Raw genomic sequence first — 24441 nt, forward strand, 5'->3', positions numbered from 1 at the left:
CATGGTAACTGCTGAACAGCTTTGTCTTCCTGAAGTGGGGGCAGCTGCTGTGCAGGGCTGAAGAGTCCCAAGCACTCGCTGGGAAGAGCTCTGCCAGTGCCTTCTCACGGCAACCTCACCACCATCCAGTGAGATGGTCACACCATCCCCATGTGAAGCCGGAATAATTCGGCTCTAGAGAGGGGATGTGCTTGCAGATGCCCCCACCCACTGCTCCCCACCCTCCCTCTCCCTCACTACTATGACCAGCAAGAAACGCCCACACTTCCAGTCGCCTCTTGCACTTGGAAGGGAGGCCACAGCCCAGGTCTGGCCACGGCCTATGTACTGCAGACTCTGGGGGTGCTGTGGGGATGGGACACTTCTGTTTTTGTGCTGCCAGAATGCAGACACAATGTCTGGTGGTGCTGCAACCATCTTGCATCCCAAGGACAACACCCACACACTAAGTTTAGCAGAGTGAGTTAACTGCCATTAAAAGCACATGGAGGATGGGCGCCGTGGCTCACGCCTGTAATCCCAGCACTTTGGGAGGCCGAGGTGGGTCGATCACCTGAGGCCAGGAGTTTGAGAACAGCCTGGCCAACATGGCAAAACTCCGTCTCTACTAAAAATTCAAAAATTAGCTGGGCGTGGTGGCAGGCACCTGTAATTCCAGCTACTTGGGAGGCTGAGGCAGGAGAATCGCTTGAACCTGGGAAGCGGAGGCTGCAGTGAGACTGCGCCACTGCACTCCAGCCTGGGCAACAAGAGTGAGACTCTGTCTCAAAAAAAAAAAAAAAGCACATGGATTTATGGATTTATGTATTCAACCTTGTAGTCCAGTGTTTTGTTTTTTTTGTTTTTTTTTTTGTTTTTTAAAGGCACATGAATTTAACCCAGGGATTTGAGAACTTGAGAAGTCATCTGGGTCATCTGGGGTTGTCCAGAGCTTACAAGAACCTCAAGCTTCAGGGGCTGGGTGGTTTTGGTGGAGTGCCCTGGCATAGGTGCCTTGCCTCAATATAAGCGGAGAGCGTCATGTAGATTTTCTCTCGATAAGGGGTGACCCGGTTCAGCAGGAGAGAGTTGTGCATGGAGCTGTCCCACGCAGCCTCAAATTGGTAAAAGGTCCTGAAAGGAAGCAGAGACGAAGTAGAAGTTGATGGTGTGGGAGCTGCTCTCAGCCAGGCCAGGGACATGCAGACAGACAGAGAGACAGACATGGGGCAGCCGCAAGGGAGCGGCTGGGGGCACAGGCTGGAAGCCCGGACGGCAGTGCCAGGAAGGATGGGTCCCTCCTTACTCAGGACCCAGAGAGTGGGGTCTCTTGGACGCCCCGATGGGGGTGATCCCAGCATTTTCCCAGCTCCACCACAAATGGTGCCCCAGCTGTCACGCTGAGGCTGGAAGGAGAGGAGGCAGCAGGGAATGAGAACAAGAAAGGCAGAGAGGGAAGGGAGGAAGGAGGCAGGACAGGGAGCTGGGATGTGGGGAACACAGGGAAAGGAGAGGGGAGGGCAGGAGGAGAGGACTGGGGCAGGGAGGAGAGGAAGGACAGAGGCAGGGAGGGAGAGGGCAGAGCCTGCGCGGGCCCACCCCAACCTCAGTCTGAGTAAGGAGGCGCCACCATCTCTCCCTGGACCTGAAGGGGACCTGCCCAGATTTGCCAAAAACCTCCATGGTCCATCTCCTCTGACAATGGACTCACCCTTGGTCCATCGGGAAGAGGAAGGCCCCGGGGGGAGGATGCTTGGCATGGAGGCAGGGTGGCTGCTGTGAGGCCGTGTGCAAAAGTGTCTCTGTTAGCACACGGGAGACAGCGGCGGCCTCGCTGTGTCCCTGATCTCCAACCTGGAGTTACGGTGATCACAGCCTGAGCCAGCTACCCGCAAACTCTGTCCCAGGGTGGCCCCAGGGGCCTGGGATTTTACATCCCCATGGGGTCGAACCGCGTTCCGCAAACACCTTGGGTGCCCTCTGCTCCAGAACAGGGTTTTCTGTTACGTGAGAGTTCCTGTTTTCAGCCCTCTGGATGGCAGAGTGATGGAACTACTTCCTCAGGCCTGGTGCTCACAGGGAGGACTGGTCATACCCGAGGTGGACAATTTGCCTGAATCCAGAATGTGGCCACTCTGCAGGCCCTGAGCAGCATGTTCAGCTCGCCCACTCTACCATCCACCCAGCCTCACCCAGCTCCCCTCCAAGCATCCTCACAAGGACACAGTTCAGAGACATCGACACACACAGCTGGGCGGCCACGCAGGCTCCAAGGCGGCCGGGCCCCTCCTGAGACTGCGGTGGAGCACAGGTGGCACCAGGCTGCCCTGTCTACTGCACACATGGTCTGGGACGCAGGGCATGGGTCTCACAAGTTGGGGGTGTGGAAGGAAGCAGAGGGACCGGGGAGGGCTGCTGTCGGACACATGTCACCGAGGAGCAATCCCGGGAAAGTGAGGACAGCGGGTGGTCAGAGAAAGGGCGTAGAAGCAGGCAGACGCTGAGGAGAAAGGAACTCGGAAGAGCAGAAGAGGACAGACCAAGCAAGGGCGGAAGAGAAAAGTGAGCTGTACCTAGTGTCATTTCCCAATGAAACGCTAAGGTGGAGGCAGCCAGGACACACACGTACACATACAGAAGAAATGGACATGTCAGAACAAGCACCGGCACAAGGCCCAGGGCAGAAAACTGAGGAGCTCGGCAGGTGCACGCCGGATCTCACAGCCCCCAGGCTCTCGCTGCACACAAGGCTGGGGTGCAAGCCCCACGTGGAGCCCCTGGCCCTGGCCCTGCAGACACCTCCTTCCCCGGGGTCTGCAGTGAGAGCCTTGCGTCAGTCCTCAGCTGGACCAGGTGGATGCCCAGGAGCCAGGAGAAAGGCCTGGAGGGATTTGCTCCTCTCCTAGAACATTGCGGGATCCTGTGGAGGGTCAGGCCCGCAGGCCAGGGCTGGAGCCACTGCAGCCTGGCCTGGAACAAGTGCCTCAGACTGCTGGAATGCCACAGAGCCACTTCATAGCTACGTGGCCTCAGGATGTCACCAACAGCCCTGTGCCCCATTTCCTTGCAAGTAGCATGGGGCAGTAATTGCCCCTACCTCAAGATGTCTTGCAGATTAAATGAGCTAATACTTGAGTGCGATGAGAACAGAGCCTGGAGCTGGTACACATCAGCACTACTATCTGGTACACATCAGCACTACTATCTGGTACACATCAGCATCACTATCTGGTACACGTCAGCATCACTGTCTGGTACACGTCAGCATCACTGTCTGGTACACGTCAGCACCGCTGTCTGGTACACGTCAGCACCGCTGTCTGGTACACGTCAGCACCGCTGTCTGGTACACGTTACCATCGCCGTCTGGTACACGTCAGCATCGCTGTCTGGTACACGTCAGCATCGCTGTCTGGTACACGTCAGCATCGCTGTCTGGAACACGTTACCATCGCTGTCTGGTACATGTCAGCATCGCTGTCTGGTACACATCAGCATCGCTGTCTGGTACACATCATCATCACACTATCTGGTACACGTCAGTGTAACTATCTGGCACATGTCACTATCTAGGACACTCTAGCATCCTCATTACTTCTATGCACTGGGTAAGACCCAGCCTGCAGGTCCCACCAGCCCTGTCTCTCCTGCTGGGCCCAAGCATTCGGTCCTGTGCTGGACCCTCTGTTTTCTGCCTCCAAAGTCCCTAAAGGGCCTCAGCTTGCTTCTCTTCCCCTTCCTTCTCTTCTATCTCTGTGTGTGCAGACACAGCCCACCTTCCCCTCACCCCTGGGCCCCAGGATCAGAACCAGCAGGTCTTTCCCAGCATCAGCACCTACTCCCTTCTGTGCGCCCTTCAGAAAGCACCAGGTCCTCCCAGCCCAGGCACTCCTCATTCATCAGGAACCACATCCCTGCCCCATCCTGGGGCTCCTTGGCCCCTGAGTGGGACACAGTAAAGGAAAGAGCCCAGTGAGGCAGGTAGGACCCCAAGGCCCAGCCAGGGGCTGCTCCTTAGGAGCAAGTGGACTCTGCTGGAGCCAGGCCTGGGGCTGTAAGTAGAACATGAACCCACTTCCACATGAGGCCCACAACAGCCCCCTTGGGGGTCCTAGCAGAGAATTTCTCAGTTCAGGTAGTATGTGGCTTTGCCCTGCTCGGACCCCAGTAGACTAGAATCCCTGAGAACCTGACTGTGGTGGAGTCTCACCTGTGAGCTGGGGAGAATGGTGGGAGGGGGCCTTATAGGACTGTGTGCACAGCAGGGATGTCCCCTCCCCCAGGTGCCATGATGGCTAGCCCGACCAGGGTCTGACATGGGCACAGCCACGGTGCTCCCCCTGGGTCATTTCCAAACTGCTGGTCAGCCCCAGAGGCCTCCCACTCTGCCCAGGGGAGCTGCACCCTAAATGCCTCTCAACCAACCCTTGACCCACATCCTGCCTGGCTCCACCTGTTCACGGGCAGTAGACCCTGGAATCTTGGGCCAGGAGGGTCCCTGGCAACACTCCCTAGTCCCCCTATGCCCCTCAAGCCTCTACAAAGGGAGGACAGGTCTTACCCAGATCCTAAGTGAGATTAAAGGGGACAACGGCTGGTGGATCGGGGAGGAGCAGGCTGGCAGAGTAGCAGCTCACCCGCACAGGACTCACATGGGACCCACACTGCCAGCTGGGGCCCACCGGGCTTGCAGGGCACAGCATGGGAACCACTGATGGGTGCCCCATGATTATACAGCAGGAAACCAAGACCCAGGGAGGCTGAGAGGTGGCAAGATCACCCTGCCATGGCAAAAACTGGAGGATGTGGGCTGGGAGGGCCTTGGAGACCACTCCAGGACCCCCACTCCAGAAGCGGGCACAAGGTTGCTCCAGGGCCTGTCCCCTGAAGCCCCCCTCACTCTATCCCATGTGACAGCTGCCAAACCCTCAGAATCATCACAAGAGGAAACATGCAGCCCGGATGTGGAGGCCCAGGTTCTCCAGGGAGGTGATCTAACAGGCTGAGGCCACAGCTGGCAGCCAGGGCTGACCCTCCTCGCCCGAAGGGAACATGATCCCAGCAGGAGACTTGATCCGATGTGAACACACAGCTAAGGAGCAGGGGATTGTGCTTGAACCCCAACCTCACGGATATGGTTCACAGGCTCTGGATGTGACACAACGCAGTCATGTGGCACCACCCACCAAGCAGCCCAAGAATGGAGCAGAGAACCCAGGCAGCCCGTCTGTCTCTGGGATGAAAGCTGGATGCAGCATTTGCACAGGGCCCAGCCAACTGGAGGAGGCTGGCCCAGGCACCCCTGAGGGCCGCAGCCTAAGCCTGCTCTGTAGCCTCTCTACCTCCAGCCTGAGTCCTGGTCAGTGCTGACCCCACCCTCCTAGCCCCCTGAGGGCAGCTGCAGGCTCCCTCCTGGCCTGACTGAGCCCTGCCCCTGGGCTCTGTCCTGTCGGGAAATGTACAGCTGGGAAGGCTGACGTTGCCCTTGAGAGCTTAAAACCTGGCCTGGGGGCAAATGTGCAGTAGATCCACAGAGAGACAGGAGAGATTTTACAGCCAGGCTAGTGAGAAGGTGGGCAGAGTCAGGAAGGCACCTGGAGGAGGGTCCATTGCAGCTGGATTTCAAAGCCCACCAAGGACTTAGACATAGGGGCTAGGATGGTGGGCATGCCAGATGCCAGGCACAGACTGAACAGAGGCAGGGAGGGGGTGGGGGCGCAGCTGGAGAGAGCTGCATCCTGTCCCCACAGGCTTGAGGAATGCACGGACTCTGAGCAACATCGGATGTGGCTCTGGCCTGGGCTCCACCAGCAGTGTTGGGCTGTAGCCGCTGACCCAGCCAGAGCTGGCACCCCGACCGCGTGCCACCCCTGAAGTCGTGCCAGCTGGGAGACAACCAGCATGTCACTGCTCCCCACCACTGCCACCGGACAGCATGGCCCTGGAGGTTGCTGTCCTCAGAGAAGGAGAATCCTAGACCAGATCTGGCCTCAGAGGCAGTGCAGGTCAGGGGCTCGGCCCTGACCGGAAGCTGCCTTTTCCACTCTCCCCTCCACCTCTGCTCATGGGTTCCTTTTGTGCCCCCAGCTCAAGCGAGCTCACTCTTTCCTGGTGAGCCCTCCCCACTGGGAAGACCCCCACAGTCCCCCTTGCCCTGGCTGACACCACTGCTGGACTCTGGCTCCAGAACCAGGGCCAGCAGTCCCCATCACTGCTGTGCCACAGGGCCAGGACACAGCCTGCTTGGTTAGTGTCTGCTATGGGGATTGGGGGGTAAGGGATGAAGGAAGGAGGGGAGGAGGGGATGAGGGAATAAGGGAATGAGGGGAGGAGGGGATGAGGAAGGAGGGGAGGAGGGGAGGAGGGGAGGAGGGGAGGAGGGAATGACGGATGAGGGGATAATGGATGAGGGCAGGAGGCTTGAGGGGAGGAGGGGATGAGGGATGAGGGGAAGACGGGAGGAAACTAGGAGAGGAGGGGATGAAGGGAGGAGGGGATGAGGGGAGGAGGGATGATGGGAGGGGAGGAGGGGAGGAGGAAGAGGAGAGGAGGGGAGGAAGAAGGGGAGGAGGGGAGGACAGAATGAGGGAGGAGGGGATGAGAAGAGGAGGGAATGAGGGATAAGGAAAGGAGGGGAGGAGGGGATGAGGGATTGGGGAGGAGGGGAGGAGGGAGAAGGGGAGGAGAGGATGAGGGGAGGAGAGAATGAGGGGTGGAGGGGATGAGGCGTGAGGGTAAGAGTGGATGAAGCATGAGGGGAGGAGGGATGAAGGGAGGAGGGGATTGGGGAGGAGAGAATGAGGGGAAGAGATGAGGAAATGAAGGGGTGAAGGGGTGAGGGAGTGAGGGGAGGAAAAAATGAAGGGAAGAGGGATGGAGGGAATGAAGGGAGGCATGAATTAGGGGGTAAGGGGAGGAGAGGGTGAGGGAATTAGAGAATGCAGGGACGAGGCGGTAAGGGATGAGGGGGTGAGGGGAGGAAAGGGTGAGAGAAGGAGGAATTGAGGGAGTGAGGGAAGAGAGGGTAAAATGAGGGGATGAGGGAATGAGGGAGGGATGAGGGGATGAGGGAGGGATGAGGGGATGAGGGAGGGATCAGGGATGGATGAGGGAATGAGGGAGGGATGAGGAGATGAGGGAATGAGGGGAGGAGCTAATAAGGGGATGAGGAGTTCTGGGGTGAGGGAAGAGAGGGTGAAATGAGGGGATGAAGGAGGGATGAGGGGATGGAGGGATGAGGGGATGAAAGAGCAATAAGGGGATGAGGGGGGATGAGGGATGAATGAGGGGATGAGGGAAAATGAGGGAGGGATGAGGGGATAAGGGGAAATGAGGGAGGGATAAGGGGGAATGAGGGAAGGATAAGGGGATGGGGGATAAGGGATGAGGGGATGAGGGAGGGATGAGAGGATGAGGGGGAATGAGGAAAGGATAAAGGGATGATGGGGGATGAGGGAGGGATGAGGGTATGAGGAAGGGATGAGGGAGGGATGAGGGATGGATGAGGGAGGGATGAGGGTATGAGGAAGGGATGAGGGTATGAGGAAGGGATGAGAGAGGAATGAGGGAGGGATGAGGGTATGAGGAAGGGATGAGAGAGATGAGGGATGGATGAGGGAGGGATGAGGGTATGAGGAAGGGATGAGAGAGGAATGAGGGAGGGATGAGGGAGGGATGAGGGTATGAGGAAGGGATGAGGGAGGGATGAGGGGATGAGGGAGGGATGGGGAAGAGAGGGAATGAGGGAGGGATAAGGGGATGGGGAAGAGTAAGGGATGAGGAATGGATGAGGGAGAGATGAGGGTATGAGAAAGGGATGAGGGAGGGATGAGGGAGGGATGAGGGGGAATGAGGGAGGGATGAGGGGATGAGGGAGGGATGAGGGGATGAGGGAGGGATGAGGGGATGAGGGAGGGATGAGGGAGAGATGAGGGGATGATGAGGAATGAGGGAGGGATGAGGGGATGAGGGAGGGATGAGAGGGTGAATGAGCTTCCTGGCCAGGCTCTGACCCACCTGGACAGACTTTTCCTGATTTTGCCTTTAATCCCACAGCATGTGGCTCACATGAGTGTCTTAGTCACACGTGAAAGATGAATGAGTGCATGGGTGAATGTTGCGGCCCTACCAATGGCACAGCAATGCCCAGAAAACAGCTCCTAAATTAGAGCCCAAGCTGATGGGCTCCCCAGACCCAGATGTTTCTGAGCATGGGGAAACTCCCAGAGGCAGGCCAGCTGACTCCAGGACCAGCTAGCATGATGCTGTCTCCTCCTCCTGCAAGCCCACTGGACTCACTGCAGGGAGAGGGAGGCCCCTACTCAGGCCCTGCAGGGCTGTGCTCCCTCCTCAGCACAGCCACCATCACAGGGGTCCCTTGACAGGGTCTCTGCTGCATCCAGGTCCCCAGGGAGAGCTGGTGTGGTAGTCTTTGGAAAAGATCTGTTCATGGAAAGAGGTGTGTGTGTGCGTGCTCAAGGGACCATGCCAATGGGGACTCTGGCCCTGCCACCCCTGGGCAGAGTCTTCTCCTGGCCACAGTCCCTCTGCCACAGTTGTCAATCATCTGTCCTGACCCATTGCAACATGACCTGACAAGGATGTGGCCTCAGAAAGTGCTGACCAAGCCCCACTGCCCTGGGGCTCTGTGCCAGGAGCGGCCTCACACCTCCCAGCTACAGGGCTTAAAGGCCCAACGTTGGTCTGAAAGGCCTTCTGCTGCTCAGTTCACTTCACAAACGCCACCCCACAGGATAACTGCCGTGATGCTGGCCACAGTCATGCAGGGACCCAGGAGCAGGCAGCCTTGACCTTCCATTCGGAACGGACTCGAGTTCTCACCAGTGTCTGGATTAGGGACTTGGAGGCCCTCCATCCCCAAGGTCTCGCCGACTCCCTGCCCCAGGCTGGCATGGGCAGGGGCCTCACTGCAGCCGGGGAAAAGGGAGCCACCTGCTGGACAACCTGAGTCTGGGACTCTCTGATCTCCTCATGAATTCACCACCCGCCACTTCCACAAAAGGATGCTCGGTGGCCATGGCCAGAGGAGCGTGGCTGGAGCTGCCGTCCCTCCTCCTGGCCTGGCCAGGCGAGGGACTCACGAGAGGCTGTGGAATGTGCCGGAGTGTGAGGGTCTCCTGGGCTGGCTCCTGTCTGCCCTTCCCCATCCCCTGTGCTCACGGCTCTGCCTGCTACGGCCCCTTGCAGGGAGAGGGGAGCGGGGCTGGTCCTCACAGGGTGGTGCAGCCAAGGGCAGCAGGCCAGCCAGCAGCGTGCGGGACACCGAGCCCATCCACAGGGCAGGGTGTGGCGCGGGGCGGGCAAGGCTGGGGCAGGAGGAGCAGGAGGCCAGCCAGTGTCTACTAGGGAGCAGGAAACTACAAAGCAGCCAAAGTCAGGAGTGGGGGAAGAAGGGACTCAGCCAAGAGGACAGGGTGGGAAAGCAATAAAGAAATCAAACCAAGATTCCAAGAGAATAAAAAGAAAGAAGACGGGAGGAACAGGAGGACATGTGAGCACGTGTGTGAGGAGTCCAGGAAGCTGGAAGTTAACTTCTCAGGGGTGTGGGGGGTGGTCAGGGGAGGAGCAGGGAGGAAAGAAGAGGCTGAAATGAAACCAAGGGTCACAGATGATACCTAGGTATGTCCGAATCAAGAAACTGCCTGCAAAACACAAACAATCACACGGTTAGTGAGGGCCGGGCAGTGCAGCGGGAGCGGGGCAGGGGGACAGGCAGAGGGAAGCGGCCTGTGGCCACAGGCCCACTCTGAGCCGCGGAGGCTGCAAAGCGCGGGGCCTGGGAGCGGGCGGGAGGCAAGGCCGTGGCAAAGCGTATGGAAGGCCCAGGCCCCAGGCCGGAGCCAGAAGCCAGGGCTCCTGAGCCTCTGCATGTCAGGGAGAGAGAGAGGCCTTGGAGCAGCCCACCCCGTCACGGGGCTGAGGATGCCAGCATCGTCCATGGCACAGGAAGGCCCACTGGCCTGGTCAGCCAAGCCATAGGACGGTGCCTGCCTGGGGGTGCCAGCAGAGGACGGTCCCCAAGACTGCTCCAGGGCAGGGCTGGGGGTGGGAGCTGCCAGCACGGGCAGGAGCCAAGCGAGGGCCAAAAGCCGCTTCAGGGAGGCCACGCCCACGCAACGCGCCTTCCTCCTTTCTCAGACCCAGGGCCTTGACCCCAGCACAGGGCTACATCAACCCCAGAGGCACCCTGGGACCGGCCTCATGTCTCACAGTCCTCAGGGTGTGGGGCGAAGCCCCTTCAGTTATAGGTTCTCAGGCATCCAGGAACAGGGTGGCCTGAGGTCCAGCCATGAGCCGCCCCTTCCTATGTCACCCATGGCAGCTGGTCTTCTGAGGAAGACCTCAGAAACTCAGCCCTCTGTGCAGGGAGATAACAGGTGGGGTTGGGGGGCTGCAGCCCCTGCCCACCCCACCCCAGGAGCTGCCTGGGCTGAGGGAGGGTCAGAGGTCAGAAAAATAAGGTAATGAGGTCATCTCCCAGGCTCCAAAGCACGTCTCACATGGCAGACCTGCCCTTCTGGGCCCCACCCCCCACTCCAATTCCTGGTCCCCCATGGCCCAGGCACAGCAGCCCACACTCTGCAGGCAGTGCCTGTGCTGGGGGCTCCAGGCCTTCTCCACGCCTCACCAGGGAGCATTCTCATGGCGGCAGGAGAAGCAAGGCACGAGGAAGTCCCAAGCCCCGGCCCATCACACCTGGTCTGCCTCACCTCCCCCTCTCCCAGACGTGCTCCCCCGTCATGGTGCCACCTCCGCATAGAACACCCCCAAATTCTCTACCCTCCTGTGAACATGAGTGCAGGGCAAGTTCCCTCTGGAATGCCACAGGCAGGGCTGGGACCAGGGCTGCATCCACCATGCCCAGGTCTCTGCCCAACCCCCACCCCCTACTGTTTAGTGCTGTGTCCACCCTGACTATCCAGCTGCCCCCTGCCCTGGCTGCCCCTGCCGTGCCCTCCTTACTGCAGTGCTAAGCTCCAATAGACCACTTTGTGGGTGTTTCTGATGAAACCAAAGCTCTGTGTGGACCCAAGTCAGAAAAATAGGAGATGACGCCCCCCAGGATCCTCCTTCCTTATGACCCTGACCCTCCTTGCAGGGAGGCCCTCAAAGACATTTTCCTACAAACACGGCCATGGAGACACCTGCGGCTCCAGCTCTGAGGGTCCACTCTGGGCTTGTGCATTGTGAGTCAGGTCGAGCCCCCAGGGAGCAACCAGGACTGGACACTGGAGCCCCCGTCTCACTTTCCCCAAGCCCCTGGAAGACAGCGCCTGGGACGCAGTGGAGCCCGCGGGACGTCCCCACCCACGCAGTGCTGAGCCACCTGCCCAGGCCAACCGCAGGGGCTGCCTCCCTCTCCCATTCCCTAACCCCAGCAGACCCTGATAGGGCTGCCCCAGACATCCCAGAGCACCAAAACCCCAGCCCAAATGCAGTCGGGCTGGGACCACCCAGACAGTGGGGTCTTGGCCATGCAAGGAGTGTAGGAAGGAGCAGCCTGGTGATGAGGGGCCTGTGCCAACCAGTGCCTGTGGGCGCCCACCCCAGCTGCTCCACCTCTAGCCCCAGGACGCCTGCCAGAGGCCACTGACTCATCCACAGCAGCATGGTCCTTGGATATACAGCCACTTGTCCTCGCACCACCCAACCACAAAACTCCCGAGGACAGAACTCAGCTCATCTTCCAACCCCTGCGCTGGCCCCTCTGCTTGGTGATGAACAAATGGGCATGGGGATGCCTGAACCAGCAACGAGGTGCACAAACGAGGAGCCGGGGATGCAGAGGCCACCAGCCCCTCACCGTACAGCTCCTGCAGGTGCCAGAAGGGAGGGCCGGGAGAGCATTGAGCGGGTCACCTTGTGTGGCTGGACCCTGTGCTGGGTTGGCCGAGGGCCTGGCAAGCTGGCTGAGAACATGCCCTGGGCCCTGGCTTCAGGGAGTCTCGGACTCACCGGTCATCTTGGGCTGGGTGGATGTATCCGGAAGACAGGATGTTGAGAGACAAGATGTTGGGGTCGATCAGGGACTCGTCGGTCTCTGGAGTGTTTCGGATGCGGCCTGCAGAAAAGGCAATGGGCCACAGGTCACTTCCCAGGGGGCAGGTGGGACCCTGGCGGGCTGCCTCGGGTGGGGGTCTTGTCAGCAAGCCAGCTCCCCAAATGGTCACTAGAGCATCTGTCAAAGGCAGTGCTGGGGGAACAGGGAGGCCCTGCAGGGTTCTCAGCGACCCAGGTGCCATGTGCAGTTACTGCTCCACGGTCTTTCTTGTCTGTCTCTGGGCAACAATGAACACTCCCGTGCACACACACTGACAAATGCAGGTGCTTAGCCTGGAAACCACAGGCCTTCCCGACTGCGGGTAAAGGAAGGCTAAGCAAGACACAGAGGAGGAATATTCCTACTTCTTCTTACACCTAAAAATAATGATAATAACAAGGAAAGGGAGGGAGGGAGGGAGAAAGGGAGGGAGGGAAAGGAGAGCAGAGGAGGGGAGAGATGGGAAGGGAGAGGAGAGAACACTATCTGTGCCATAAAACCTCTTCTTACAAGGGGCATTTCCAGGAGAGCCCGCTAAGTTGCATGCATGGGGGGTGTCTGTCTGTCTCTGTGAAAGAAACCAGAGCCATTATCAGGCAGGAAAACTGTCTAGTGGCTTCACCTAGTAATTTCTTGGCCAGACAGTGACAGTTCTGCTCATTTAAACATGTACATTTTATTTGTTGAGCCAGGAAGGAACGACAGCCTTCCCTCTCCTCTGCCACGCATGGACAAGATAAAACCCAGGACACGCTAGGATTTTGTGTTGACGGGTGCACACTGGGCCTGCCCCATCCCATTGCTGGAACTCTGACCCATGACCTTGCAGCACTTAGGTCCTGGGAGGAGGCAGGTGGATCCCAGCAAAGTGCTCTTCCCCACGCCAGGGCCCTCTGGGTCCATGCTGGGCAGTGCCCATGGCGGGAAAGAGGCTCAGCTGCAGGGATTGCTGCCTGGGCAGAGCCACTCTCAGCCCTCGGGGAGGGGAGCGCAGCCACTCTCAGCCCTCAGAGCCTGCACTTAAGCAGTGTTCAGCCTGCTCTGAGTCTGACCAAGTACCTGGCCCACAAAACTGACACCCATGAGCCCGCTGGTCTGGACAGAGTGCCAGGGGTTGGGCTGGGGTCCTAACCCTCTGTTGTCTGCACCTTGACTCCCTCCCCTGCCTCAAATGGCACACCCACCCACTGCTCATGGACACCCAGGGTCTCTCCTTGACTTTCATCCCTTTCACTGACCCCGTGCCCACAGTCCTGTCCAACTCACAGGGCTGGAAAGTCCCATGGCCCTCTTGGGAGGGATGCTGAGCTCAGAGAAGGCTGTGAACAGTTAAATTGGGTCCCACGTGAGGAGCAGGAGAGAGGCTAGGTGCTCCCCAGAAAGTGACTTGGCTGCTCTGTGCCTTGAGTCCAATCACAGGGCTGCTCAGTCACGAAGCCCAGAGAGGCTGAGCCCAAACCCCTTAGCCTGAAGGGGGGCATTGGGGTTCATACCATATCGCCCCAAATCCCTTTAAATAGCATCCCTGATCCCCCCACCCCACATAAACAGACGCTCCTGTTGGCCTTTTTAGAAAGGAGGTAGGGAGAAGGTGGATCTGAGCAGGCAGGGACTGAGTGGTGACAGACCCAGGCCCGAAGGATGCGTCCTTTCAACCATGCAGATCCAGCTCCCCCGCTTCCTTCTCTCCTGTCTGCCTTGAGGGAAGTGAGACCAGGGCTCAGAATGTGAGGGCAGTGCTGCCCCCGGGATCATTCCTCAACTACCGTGTAGCTGGGTCCATAAACCAGCTGTGTATTTGCTTATGTTCTGCCTAGAAATCAATTCACTCTTTTTAGGCTTGTCCTAAACAACCTCTGAAAGGAGGGTTTGGGTGCTTGTTCCATGACTTTCTGATTCATGTGAAATTAGACACAAAACTTGTAAAACATAAGCATGTATCCTGGTATGCCTGGAACCTCCTGTCTACAGTCCTGCACTGGGACACAGGGTGACGGGTCCAGCCCCAGGGAAGTCACTTTGAACGGTCATCCAGCCCGGCCATCCAGCCCGGCCATGGCAATGTCTGGGGCAAGGCAGGGCTGGGCTGGCCTGATGCTAGTGACACACTTGAACGGATGACTGTCTGCCTCCTTGAATGAAAACTGAGAAGACAAATTCTTTCCACCTTAGCAAAGCAAACATTTGGCGGACCCGAGTTCAAAACATGAGGTTATGGAAGAAAAGTGTGTAAGATCCTTGGTGATAGTTATGGGCAGAGTTGTGTCCCCGAAAAATATACGTGGAAGTCCTAACCTCCAGGACCTCCAAATGGGACCTTATTTGGAAGTAGGGCTTTGCAGAGGTGATCAAGCTGAGTAAAGATGCAGTCAACCCTGGAGCAGGATGGGCCTCTAATCCAACCTGCCTGATGTCCTCAGGAGAAAGGGCCACAGGAAGACACAGGACAGGAGAGGCCTGCGAAAACGCAGTGATGCATCTGCAGGCCAGGGTCGCCCAAGATTCCAGCCACCACCAGGAGCTGGAAGAGGCAGGGAGGGATTTTCCCCAACAGGTTTCAGAGAGATAGCGCCTCTTGCCGGCACCTTCATTTTGGACTTCTGGCCTCCAGAAGTGTGAGATGACAAACGTCTGCTGTTTTAAGCTACCTGGTTTGTGGTATTTTGTCATGGCAGCCCCAGAACTCCAATACACTGATTAAATAGTAATTTGCAGATCGTCACCCAGGTCCAAGGCTCTCCTTTTCAGGTGAGGAAGTGAGTCACAGAGAGATTATGTGACTTGGCCAGGGTCACGCAGCAACAGACGCAGAGGTGTGGTTAGAAGCTAAGCATCCAGCTCAGGGCCTGTACTCTTCCTACCAGCTCGGCCCCAGCCCCCAAGGCAGTCCCCACACTGTGCTCACCCACGACCAGCTCGCGCACTTCCTTCCAGCGGATATGGCTGCCTGTCTCATGCAGTAGTGTCACCGTAATCCGTCGCTGGATGCCCTGCCAGTGCCAGGTGAGAGGATATGGTCAGACGGCTCAGGGGGCCATGTGGGGTGAGGTAGGGGGACACAGGCAGGGTAGGAGTAGGGAGAGGCTCACACCTGGTGGGGGTAGGGGAGGGGGCACAGGCAGGGTAGGGGCAGGGAGGGGATCACACCTGGTGGAGTGGGGATGGGACACAGTCAGGGTAGGGGTGTTGGGGTGGGGGAGGGGACACAGTCAAGGTAGGGGTGTTGGGGTTGGGGAGGGGACACAGGCAGGGTTGGGGAGGAAGGTGCTCACACCTGGTGGGAGTGGGGGAGGGGACACAGGCAAGGTAGGGGAGGGAGGGGCTCACACCTGGTGGAGGAGGAAGGTCCCCATGCATGGCATGCCCCCACGGTGATCCACCACAGCTGGGATGTAACTGGAAGAGAGAGACACATGTGAGGAGCAGCCAGCCCCTCCTCCCTGCCCTGCAGCACAGGACACAGTGGACAGTAGCAAAAACAGAGAAAAGTCAGCAACTCCCTCTGGTGAAGATCAGGTGGCCTGATCCATGGAGACCATGGTCAGCTGAGCACAGAAACCCACCAGGCCTCCTTGGCTATCACCTCCCAGTCCTGCCCACTGGACTGGCAGGGTGTCCAACAAGGAGACACGGTATGGCACGGCCTGGCCCCTCTGGGCTGGATCTTTGTAAGTTCTCAAGGGTCCTCTGCTTCCCCTCATGCCCTGCAGATCCGCAACCCAAGGCCAGAGGATCCAGAAGAAATCCCAGCAGATGGGCTCGTCTGCTCCAACCTCTAAGGCTCCTGTCCCACTCTGGGCAAGGACTCGAGTCTCCACCAGGCCCCACCCTGAGCTGCCAGCCACAGCCCAGCTCCCAGCTGCCCCCAGGGCACCAGGCAGACCCCTACTGGCCTCTGCACTGGGACCCTGGAACCTGCCTCCCAGGGCCTCAGGGATCCCCTCCCACCTCCCTCAAAAGTCCCTTGATCACTTTGTAAGTGCCGTCTTCCGCCCCGCCCCGCCCCGCCCCGACCCATACCCTGGTTTGCTGTCCTAGTGCTCAGGACCATGGGGCCACCAATTCAGGTGCTTATCTGTCCAGCACCTCCCTGCCCCCCATGCCAGCTCCTCCAGGACAGCGGGGAGCTTTGTCTGCTTTTACTTCCCAAGACCTAGATGAGGCTGGGCCCACAAGAGGTCTGCAGTGAACACCTGCTGGAAGAACGACTCTGGATGCTGGCAACCCTCAGGCAACTCAGGTCCTCGTCCCTCTCCGCCCCACCCCTCCCCACACTCACACCCTGGGAGCCCCAGCACCAGCACTCACTCGCCGTTGGCCTCCAGTTCACAGATCTCGAAGTAGACCAGCAGGTCGTACTTGCAGTGGCAGGGCCCCGGACAGGGCCGCGTCAGTGTGCTGAGCTTGGTGGCGGGCACTGTAGGGACAGGAGGGAGGCATGTGTGGATGGGAGACCTGACCCATCACGTGCCAAGGGCACACTCAAGGAGGAGGTGCCGGGGCCAAGGGGGCTCAGAGGCAGCGAGGACACCTCCCCCTCCTCAAGGGAAAAAACCAGCCAACCCCAGCCATTCCGAAGATACACCGAGTCCCAGGCACTCTGTGGCCTCAGCACGTCACATGGACGCTCACGTTCTCTGTGCCCTGGCTAGGAGAGGCACATGGCCATGCACACTGGGCACAGCTCATGAGCAGGACAGTGGTCAAGACCCCAAGAACCAACAGGGCAGCCGCAGATACCCTTGTTCAAAAGCCCCACAACCCTCACGGGGCCCCTCTGCCATGCTGCCAGGCCCATTGCCTACACCACACCTTGGCCACAGCCTACTACACCTGTGCAAGCACATTTCACCAGCACCCAGGCCTGGCCCGAGAGTCCCCGTCCCTCAGCTCCCACTGGCCCTCCACTCGTGTCCAGCTCCTGACAAACAGCCTCTGTCCTCACATCTTTCACCCACCTCTGTCCACCACTCCCTTCTCTGAGACCCATCACGCAGGTCCTCCTCTAGCAAGTCCCCTCCTCTGCCTCTCCTACAAATATGGATCTACAGGTCTTTCTTGCAGGCTGTGGAGAGGACTGAATCTCAGGGAACCCACACTGCAGGCCACAAAGCCTGTACAGACCAGGGACCAGCTCCACAGCAGCTGGAGGGTGTCCTCCCACAGTGTCCTCAGCCTGCAAACCTTCATCTTACAGGGGTTCTGAGGACAGGGTCCTTGCAAAGCAGGCACAAGAGGCTGACACCTGGTCACCATGTGTGCAGACCCAGTGCCTCCACCCACCAGCTGCAGAAGCAGCTTCTCACACAGGCCCCTACCCTCTGGGGCGCTGGTGCCCGGGACCACACTCCCTCCTTCAGGAGGGTTTCTGGGCTGTGAGAGACTCAGCTACAGCTGCTGGGCCTCAGTCTGGCTGTCTTCAGCTCTCCCCCAACCATGTCCCTGGGTTTTGGTCTTGCAGGAAATAAACTCCACTCTTTTAACTAAAAGCCGGTGAATCTCAAGTGCTATTCCACAACCCACCTGTTCCCACAGGCAGAGGCGCCAGGCTCTGGGCAAAAGCTCTGACAAATACTCTTCCCTGACTGACCCCACACTCTCGCTCCCACCTCCAGCCTCGGACCCCCATGAAGGAGCTTCCTAGATTGCCTTTCACCCCCAAATCTCCACCTCTCTGTGTTCAGCTGAGATGCCTGAAGTCCCCTCAAAGCCCCCAACCCTCTTGCTGCCTTCCTTCCTCAGCTCCCCCACACCTCTGCCACCAGCTCCAGGCTACTCTCTGGGCACAGGGCAGACCCTTGCTCCATGGGGACCCTGTGAGGCCTGACAGGCTCAGGGTGGCCCCAGAGTGCCTGGGAGGGCACAGCCCAGTCACAGAGGACAGCATCCACTGTGGGGGCCCAGCCCACTACAGCACCCACAGTGAGGGGAGCTCACTGCCCTGAGACGGCTCAAGAGACGCTTCCTACCTGGCTTGGACAGTGGCATGACCCGAGGGAAGTGGCGGCGCGAGGGCCTCAGGGGGCTGTGGAGAAAGAAGGACCAGTGTGAGGTGTTTGTGGAACCCTGGGTGGGAGGGGTCAGAAGGAAACAGAAGGGCTACAGGCCCCAGGTGCCCATCCCTGTCCCCTCCCACCCTCTCTTCTCCAAGGCCGCCCACCAGCTTGGGTGGGAGGAAGAGGAGGGACCCTTGGGACCCCAGATCCCACCCCAGAGGCCACAGGAAACCAGGGCAAGGGTCAAGCTCTGGCTCCCAGTCCAGAGTCCCTCAGGCACTCCCGAGGACAGACAAGCACCCCCAAAACAAAGCCTTCGTTGCCCTTCTCTTTCCCTGACACCCTGGAGGGCCCCTGAGCTCCCAGTCCTGCCTGACAGCTGAGGGGAGATGGAGATGGGAAGACAAGGGCCCACCCGAGGCCTGTCTGCGGTTCTCTCTGCACTCGAGGTGCCCAGGAGGGCTCGGCTTGGCCCAGAGTAAACACGCCTGTCCACCTTCAAGGGTCTGGGTGAGATGGCCTGAGTGGAAGTCCTGACTTCATGCCCCAGCCCCGCAAGTCTCTCTGAGCCCTCATTTTCCAGGCCTCAGGAGGCTGCATGGACTGAGGGAGCTAGGCTGGGCTTCCCCAGGGTGTGGCACAGCTGGGCCCCTTTCGTGGGGTCCTCAGGGGGCAGCAGAAGTGGTCTCCCCGGGGCCACCCCAGCATCCTACAGCTGGCAGCCCCTACACACTGCCCAGGCCAGCAGGAGGTCAAGCAATGCTCACAAGGAACCCTCTGCAGTCCTGAAGGAGAGAAGCTGCGGACAGACCCAGAGTTCTTAACTGCTCTCTGAGTCCTGCCAGCCTTGGGCAAAGGGCCTCCTGGATGGGCAGGGGAGGTGGGTTTCAGGGGGTGCATAGGCTCTGCAGCCTCAAGACAGGTGGATGAAAAGATCTGAGAAGGGGCTTTGAGGACAGCAGCCCCGAACCCCCCGACCCATGGCGCTGACCTGAGCACATCCTTGCAGAGGGGCGGGAACGGGTGCTGCTGGTAGTGGCCAAAGACCTCGAACACAATGGGCTGGCTCTTGATGTACTCAATGAAGGACTTGGTCACCTCCACTGCGATCTGGTGGGTGGGCAGGTGGGAGGACAGGAGGGCACGGCCAGGCCACATTCAATGGGGAAGGAGAGTCACATCAGTGAGCTAAGCGCTTCAGGCCCAGATCTGGGACCCCTAGCTGGGCCCACCTCTGTCCAGGGGAAGCAGCCTTCTCTAGGCCCTTCAGCCCAGCCCCGCCTCCCACCACATGCCCCAGAAAGACTCTGGAGTGTGTCCCTCGGCCTCTCTCCCCAGGACGAACAGGGGCCACGTGGCTTAGCTGCCCTTTCAGAACACAGAGCTGGGAAAGGTGACAAAGGGCAGCTCTGGCCTCTGCAGGACGCCCCTTCTTAGGCCCTGCCCCACTCAGCAAGAGTTATGGGTTGGACCGTGTCCCCCTCACCAAATTCGTATGCTGAAGTCCTAACCCCAGGACTTCAGAATGAGAGTATATCCTGAGATAGGGCCTCTACAGAGAAAATGGAGTTAAAGAGAGGTCATCAGAGTAGGTCCCAATCCAGCATGACTGCTGTCCCTATGAAAAGGGGAAGTTTGGGCCCAGGCACATGCAGAGGAGGAGGGCCATGTGGACAGACACAAGGAAGAGGCGGCTGTTCTATAAGCCAAGGATAGAGGCCTAAGAAGGAGGCGACCCTGCCCACACCCTCATCCCGGGCTTCCAGCCTCCAGAGCCGTGGGAGGCCACATTTCTGTTGTTTTAGATGCCCCCATCTATGGTGCTTTGTGACAGAAGTCCCAGCCAACTAACCCACTGAGTCTCCAGGTTATCAGCCCTGCCAAATCCACACCTGTGGCCTGGCACTCAAGGCCTGGCTCCCTGGTAGCTTTCCTTATCACCGTTAGGCACCTCTTTCCCCTGCTGCCCCAGGAGCCCAGTTCTCCTGCCTGGAGGAGGAGATGCTCCGCCCTAAAGGCCCCTCCTCTCCATCATCCTAACAGACCGGCTGCCATCACTCTCCTGCCTGGAGTTTTCCAGACCTCTCAGGACGTTGCCAGCACCCTGCAGCCCCTGTGACCCTGCCTCCTTCCCATTCCCAATATCCAAGCCAGGGCTGCCCTGGCTGAGCACCCCGGCCCTCAGTACAAACCCCAGGCCCCACTGCACCTGCATCCGGCTCCCCATCAGCTCTACGCTCACCATGGGCAGCTCTCAGGGGCTCTGAGTGTCCCCCATCCCCCAGTTGTAAACCCATCAAGGGTCTCCCACTGCCCAGAAATCGCTCCTACATCCCGCCTGGAACCGGAGTTTCCTGGCCCACAACTGGTGTTCAGAAGAGGGAGAATGAGCCATGCTCAGAGAGGCCCTGGGAGGGTCAGTGGCAGGGATGGGGAGAAGCGCCCAGGGACGTACGTTCTGGACGTGGTAGAAGCCGAGTGGGGGGCCTCTGCCTGTGTTCTTCAGGGGCTCCGTGGAGAAGGCCTCATCGTGGCGGTGGATGAAGCTGCAAAGCAGAGGAGATGCTTTGGTGTGGGGTGAGGGACTTGGAACAAGACCTTACCAGGTGGAACCCACCTCACATGAGGGTGCTGGGACGTTCAGGGCCTGCGGGCTGGGCCAACACAGCACCAAAATGGCCTGCTCTCTGCTCAGCGCCCAGGCAGGGGCGCCTTGGGCACAGAGTCCGTGCACAGCGCGGGGACACAAAGGCAGCAGGGGCTCACTTGAACTGGCAGAAGATGTCGGCATATTCGGCAGAGATGCTGGACGCCTGCAGGACTGTCACACGGAAGGTGAAGGTGCTGCCCAGGCGGAGGTGGTCCAGGGCAGCATCCAGGGGCCCGTCCAGGGCAGCTTTCTCTGAGCTGTCTAGGAGGAGGCCTTCTGGGGGCACTGCTGCTGGGAGTCAAGGAGAGAGTCATGGACCTCCAGACCATACTGTCTTCCAGCCACAGGCCTGGGCCGGGCTCAGGAACCAGGTCTCAGCATGCCCCACGCCCTGGGCCGCTGGGGTGGGCGACCCACCTGAACAGGTGTTGTTGTTGACTTCGTCAGCTGAGGGCCCCACATCTGCGCCCTGGCCCTGGCCCTCCACGATGCGAAGCTCTTCCTGGGAGGTTCCTGAGCGGGACATCCCCACTACGGGGCAAGACTCGGACTGGAACTGATCAGAGGGGGACCAGAGTCAGAGAGAGCCAGGACCCGGCTGGGGAGGGGCACCATAGACCCTGTCACAGGCCCACGGGAGGGCCGTGCCGTCCAGAGCCTGGGCTGGGGCCTCCATGAATCCACACACCAGACCTGCCCCTGCCTTATAGGGGGGCACCCACCTCCCCAGGTCTCAGTTTCCCCTGCTATGGATGTGTGTCTTTGGATTCTATAGCCTATGGCTATGTGAGGTCTGACCTGTCCTGGAAACAACTCACCACCCGCCTCTTTGCTCTGGTCTTCAGTTCTGCCGGACCCCCCCCTGCCAGGGCCCGTTGCCCAGCAGGTTAGCTCTCTCCCCTCCCCTTCTTGGGCATCCCCAATACTGACAGTCCCTTCAAGAGAAAAGGCGTTGGGCAGACAGACCACCCTCGCTCAGGGAGTAAGGCATCCAGGTTCCAGGTGACAGCATGGCCAGGTGGGCATGGGTGAGAAGTGAGTCTAAGAAGGTGGGGACAGGAGCTACCTGAGCATGGCCTGGGTGCACTTTGGGGACCTTCCTCCACCACTCTCTCTCTCAAGAGCAGAAGAGGAGACTGAGTGGTCCAGGTGCCAGTGGACACAGCGCTGGCCCTTCACATGAGGACCGCAGGTAGGCAGCCTCAGGGGGCCCCCTCATTCTCACTGGGGGGCAGGCAGGGAGCAGGCGAAGGGGGCAGTGGGAACGCGTTGTCCTGTGGGGACCCAGAGGAGAGCCGGTCCAGAGAAGGGAGACAGGGTGGGAGGGGTTGCACCTCAGTGTCTGTTCTGGAGGCTCATGTTGTCCACCTGCTCTGCGCCCCGGCTTGGACCCTGGAGCGGCCGTGGTGGGAGATGGGCAGATCCAGGGGTCAGGGCAAACCCGGGAAAAGGGGCATGGTGTGCTTAGAGACGGGGCAGGCTCAGTGCTCTGGACCAAAGGGAAGAACCCCAAGAGGACTCAGGGCCCGTGGGATGGGACAGGGGTGTTAGAGAAGCAAAGTGCACAGGACTCCAGTGAGCGCCAGGCACCTCCAGGTCTGGGACTTGGGAGGGAGCTTGATACCTTTTCAAAATGCTGGTCGTCAAAGGAGATTTTAGCAGTTCCCGACTGGCGGACGCCAGAGCCATAATCAGGGGCCTCTTCATCGGCTGCAGGAGAAACGGAGCAAATGGTTGGAGCCCAGCTTGTCCCCTGAGGTGGGTGTGCACAGAGCCAGGCTGGGCCACCCTGCAGTCAAAGTGAGGGCACAGGAGCCAGAGCAGGCAGCAGGCCCCTGACCGAAGCTGCCGCCTGTGGCTCAGTGACAACCAGGGCATGTCCTGGCACACTGACCACCTGCCTGTACTGCCCCGGGGGCCCCAAAGCAGCCACAGCCTCATCACAGCCCACTTTGATAGGAGTCATGAAGTCTATATTTTCAAAACCAAATCTTGCCCGCATTCCCAGGTGCTCAAGCAGAAGCTGGGTAGCCCCTCCCCATCCCCATGTGCAGAGACCACCCCACCAGCCCTGCTGGTCCCACCTCCAGAATCACGACGTGCCACTGCCACCATCTGGGCGAAGCCACCACCTATCACCTTCCTAGACATTCGAGGGCCACCAACCGCCCCTCCATGCAACTCCCCAGGCCTGCCGGTGCATGCGCCCACACTCCCAGCCTTCAAAGCTCTCAGTGGACCCGCTGCCTGAAGCCCTGAGCTCTGTCCTGCCATGGTCTGTGACAGCCAGCGCCTGCTCATGGAGGAGTCAGTGCTGAGGGAACAGCAAACTGACCTCGCCCGGGTCACGGGCAGGGCTGATGAGACTTCTGAGACCACCAATGCAAGCGCTGGTGCCTTTTCTAAGTTCCCTTCTCCACCACCACAGGCATTAGACAGGGAAACAATTAGGCATCACCCAACATAAAATGATGCAGTTGTAGGATGGCCGGCAGGAGGCTTGGCGACCCAGCCCAGGATAGGAGCACTTCCCAGGCAGTGTCCCAGCCTGGTTTCCCAGTATATGACCTGGGATAGCAGGGGCTGTGGACCTGGGCACACAGAACTGGGCTCAGAGCTGCTTTGTGCCTTCCTAACTGGTGACCCTCATCTGAGAGGTGGGGGTACCTCTCAACCCCACAGGGTGCAGGACAGAGGTAGAGCTTTGCACTGAGCTTGAACTTTGCATTGAGCTTGGGAAATGGGCAACCTCCACGTGGACCCCAGAGAACCCCTCTGACCAAGAGCAGACCAGGACAGCAGCTGCCCTCACAAGGACATGGGCCAGCCCCACGGCCTCTGGTGCAGCCCCACTCTCAGGAAGTGGCTGTCAGGGTGGGGGCCAGTGGGAGGAAGTGGTCAGGATGGCTCTGCTCAGCCATCCCGACCACTTGGTAGGAGCTGCTGCCACAAGGCAGGATCGGGAGGACCTGGCCAGGTGGGAGTGGCCCCTCCTGGAGGGCAGAGGGAGGTGATAGGTGTTCCCAGCTTCCCTGAGCATTGCAGCCCCGGTAAATACCCCGCCTTCCAGCAGCAGGGCTGGGGCCCTTCCCTGGTGCTCTCCCTCACTCCCCAGCTAGGCCCCCTAATTCTCAGCACTGTGGTATCACAGTGACTGGATGACAAGCAATGACATGGCCAGTGGGAGGTGCTTTAAACAGCATTTAGAAATTATGGGCTAGGCTGGGCAGGGTGGCTGGCCGGGCGTGGTGGCTCACGCCTGAAATTCCAGTACTTTGGGAGGCAGAGATGGGCAGATTGCTTGATGTCAGGAGTTCGAAAGCAGCCTGGCCAACATGGTGAAACCCCATCTCTACTAAAAATACAAAAATTAGCTGGGCATGATGACGCGCCCCTTGTAGTCCCAGCTACTCTACTCGGCAGGCTGAGGCAGGAGAATTGCTTGAACTGGGAGGCAGAGGTTGCACAGTGAGCCAAGATCGAGCCACTGCACTCCAGCCTGGTGACAGAGCAAGACTTTGTCCAAAAAAAAAGAAAAGAAAAAAGAAAAAGAAAAAGAAATTATGGGCTAAAGATAATTTAACATTAGAGTCAAATTAACTTCATTAATTAGGTGGGATTAAAATCGCCTAAGGCAGCCAGGATAGCAGGGCCGGGAGGACCAGACATCTTGCATCTTGCGGGGGATATGAGATATCTCAGGGTGGAGAATATGAGCCATCTCAGAGTTGGGGGACTTGCCATCCGGGCAGGGG

At 59.1% G+C, this 24441-nt stretch overlaps 1 protein-coding gene across 24 annotated transcripts in view; it reads right to left on the reverse strand.

Moving 5' to 3' along the window:
* Positions 1-24441, reverse strand: part of KIF1A (kinesin family member 1A) — a 109390-nt gene that overhangs the window by 12030 nt on the left and 72919 nt on the right. For 9 of the 24 annotated variants that reach the window (XM_055291224.1, XM_055291222.1, XM_055291209.1 and 6 more), the window contains 11 exons: positions 22311-22396; positions 21104-21242; positions 20803-20974; positions 20492-20582; positions 19028-19146; positions 18010-18065; positions 16349-16457; positions 15370-15436; positions 14946-15030; positions 11956-12061; positions 999-1113 (listed from right to left, as the gene is read on the reverse strand). In XM_055291224.1, coding sequence (XP_055147199.1) covers positions 999-1113; positions 11956-12061; positions 14946-15030; positions 15370-15436; positions 16349-16457; positions 18010-18065; positions 19028-19146; positions 20492-20582; positions 20803-20974; positions 21104-21242; positions 22311-22396 — 1145 coding nt within the window. Of the gene's footprint in view, positions 1-998; positions 1114-2552; positions 2577-9614; positions 9642-11955; positions 12062-14447; positions 14562-14945; positions 15031-15369; positions 15437-16348; positions 16458-18009; positions 18066-19027; positions 19147-20491; positions 20583-20802; positions 20975-21103; positions 21243-22310; positions 22397-24441 lie in introns of all 24 variants that reach the window. The other 15 variants (XM_055291220.1, XM_055291208.1, XM_055291207.1 and 12 more) reach the window with 4 other exon arrangements.

Source organism: Symphalangus syndactylus, chromosome 8 (genome assembly GCF_028878055.3).
Source record: "Symphalangus syndactylus isolate Jambi chromosome 8, NHGRI_mSymSyn1-v2.1_pri, whole genome shotgun sequence".
In the NCBI taxonomy this organism is placed as follows: Eukaryota; Metazoa; Chordata; class Mammalia; order Primates; family Hylobatidae; genus Symphalangus; species Symphalangus syndactylus.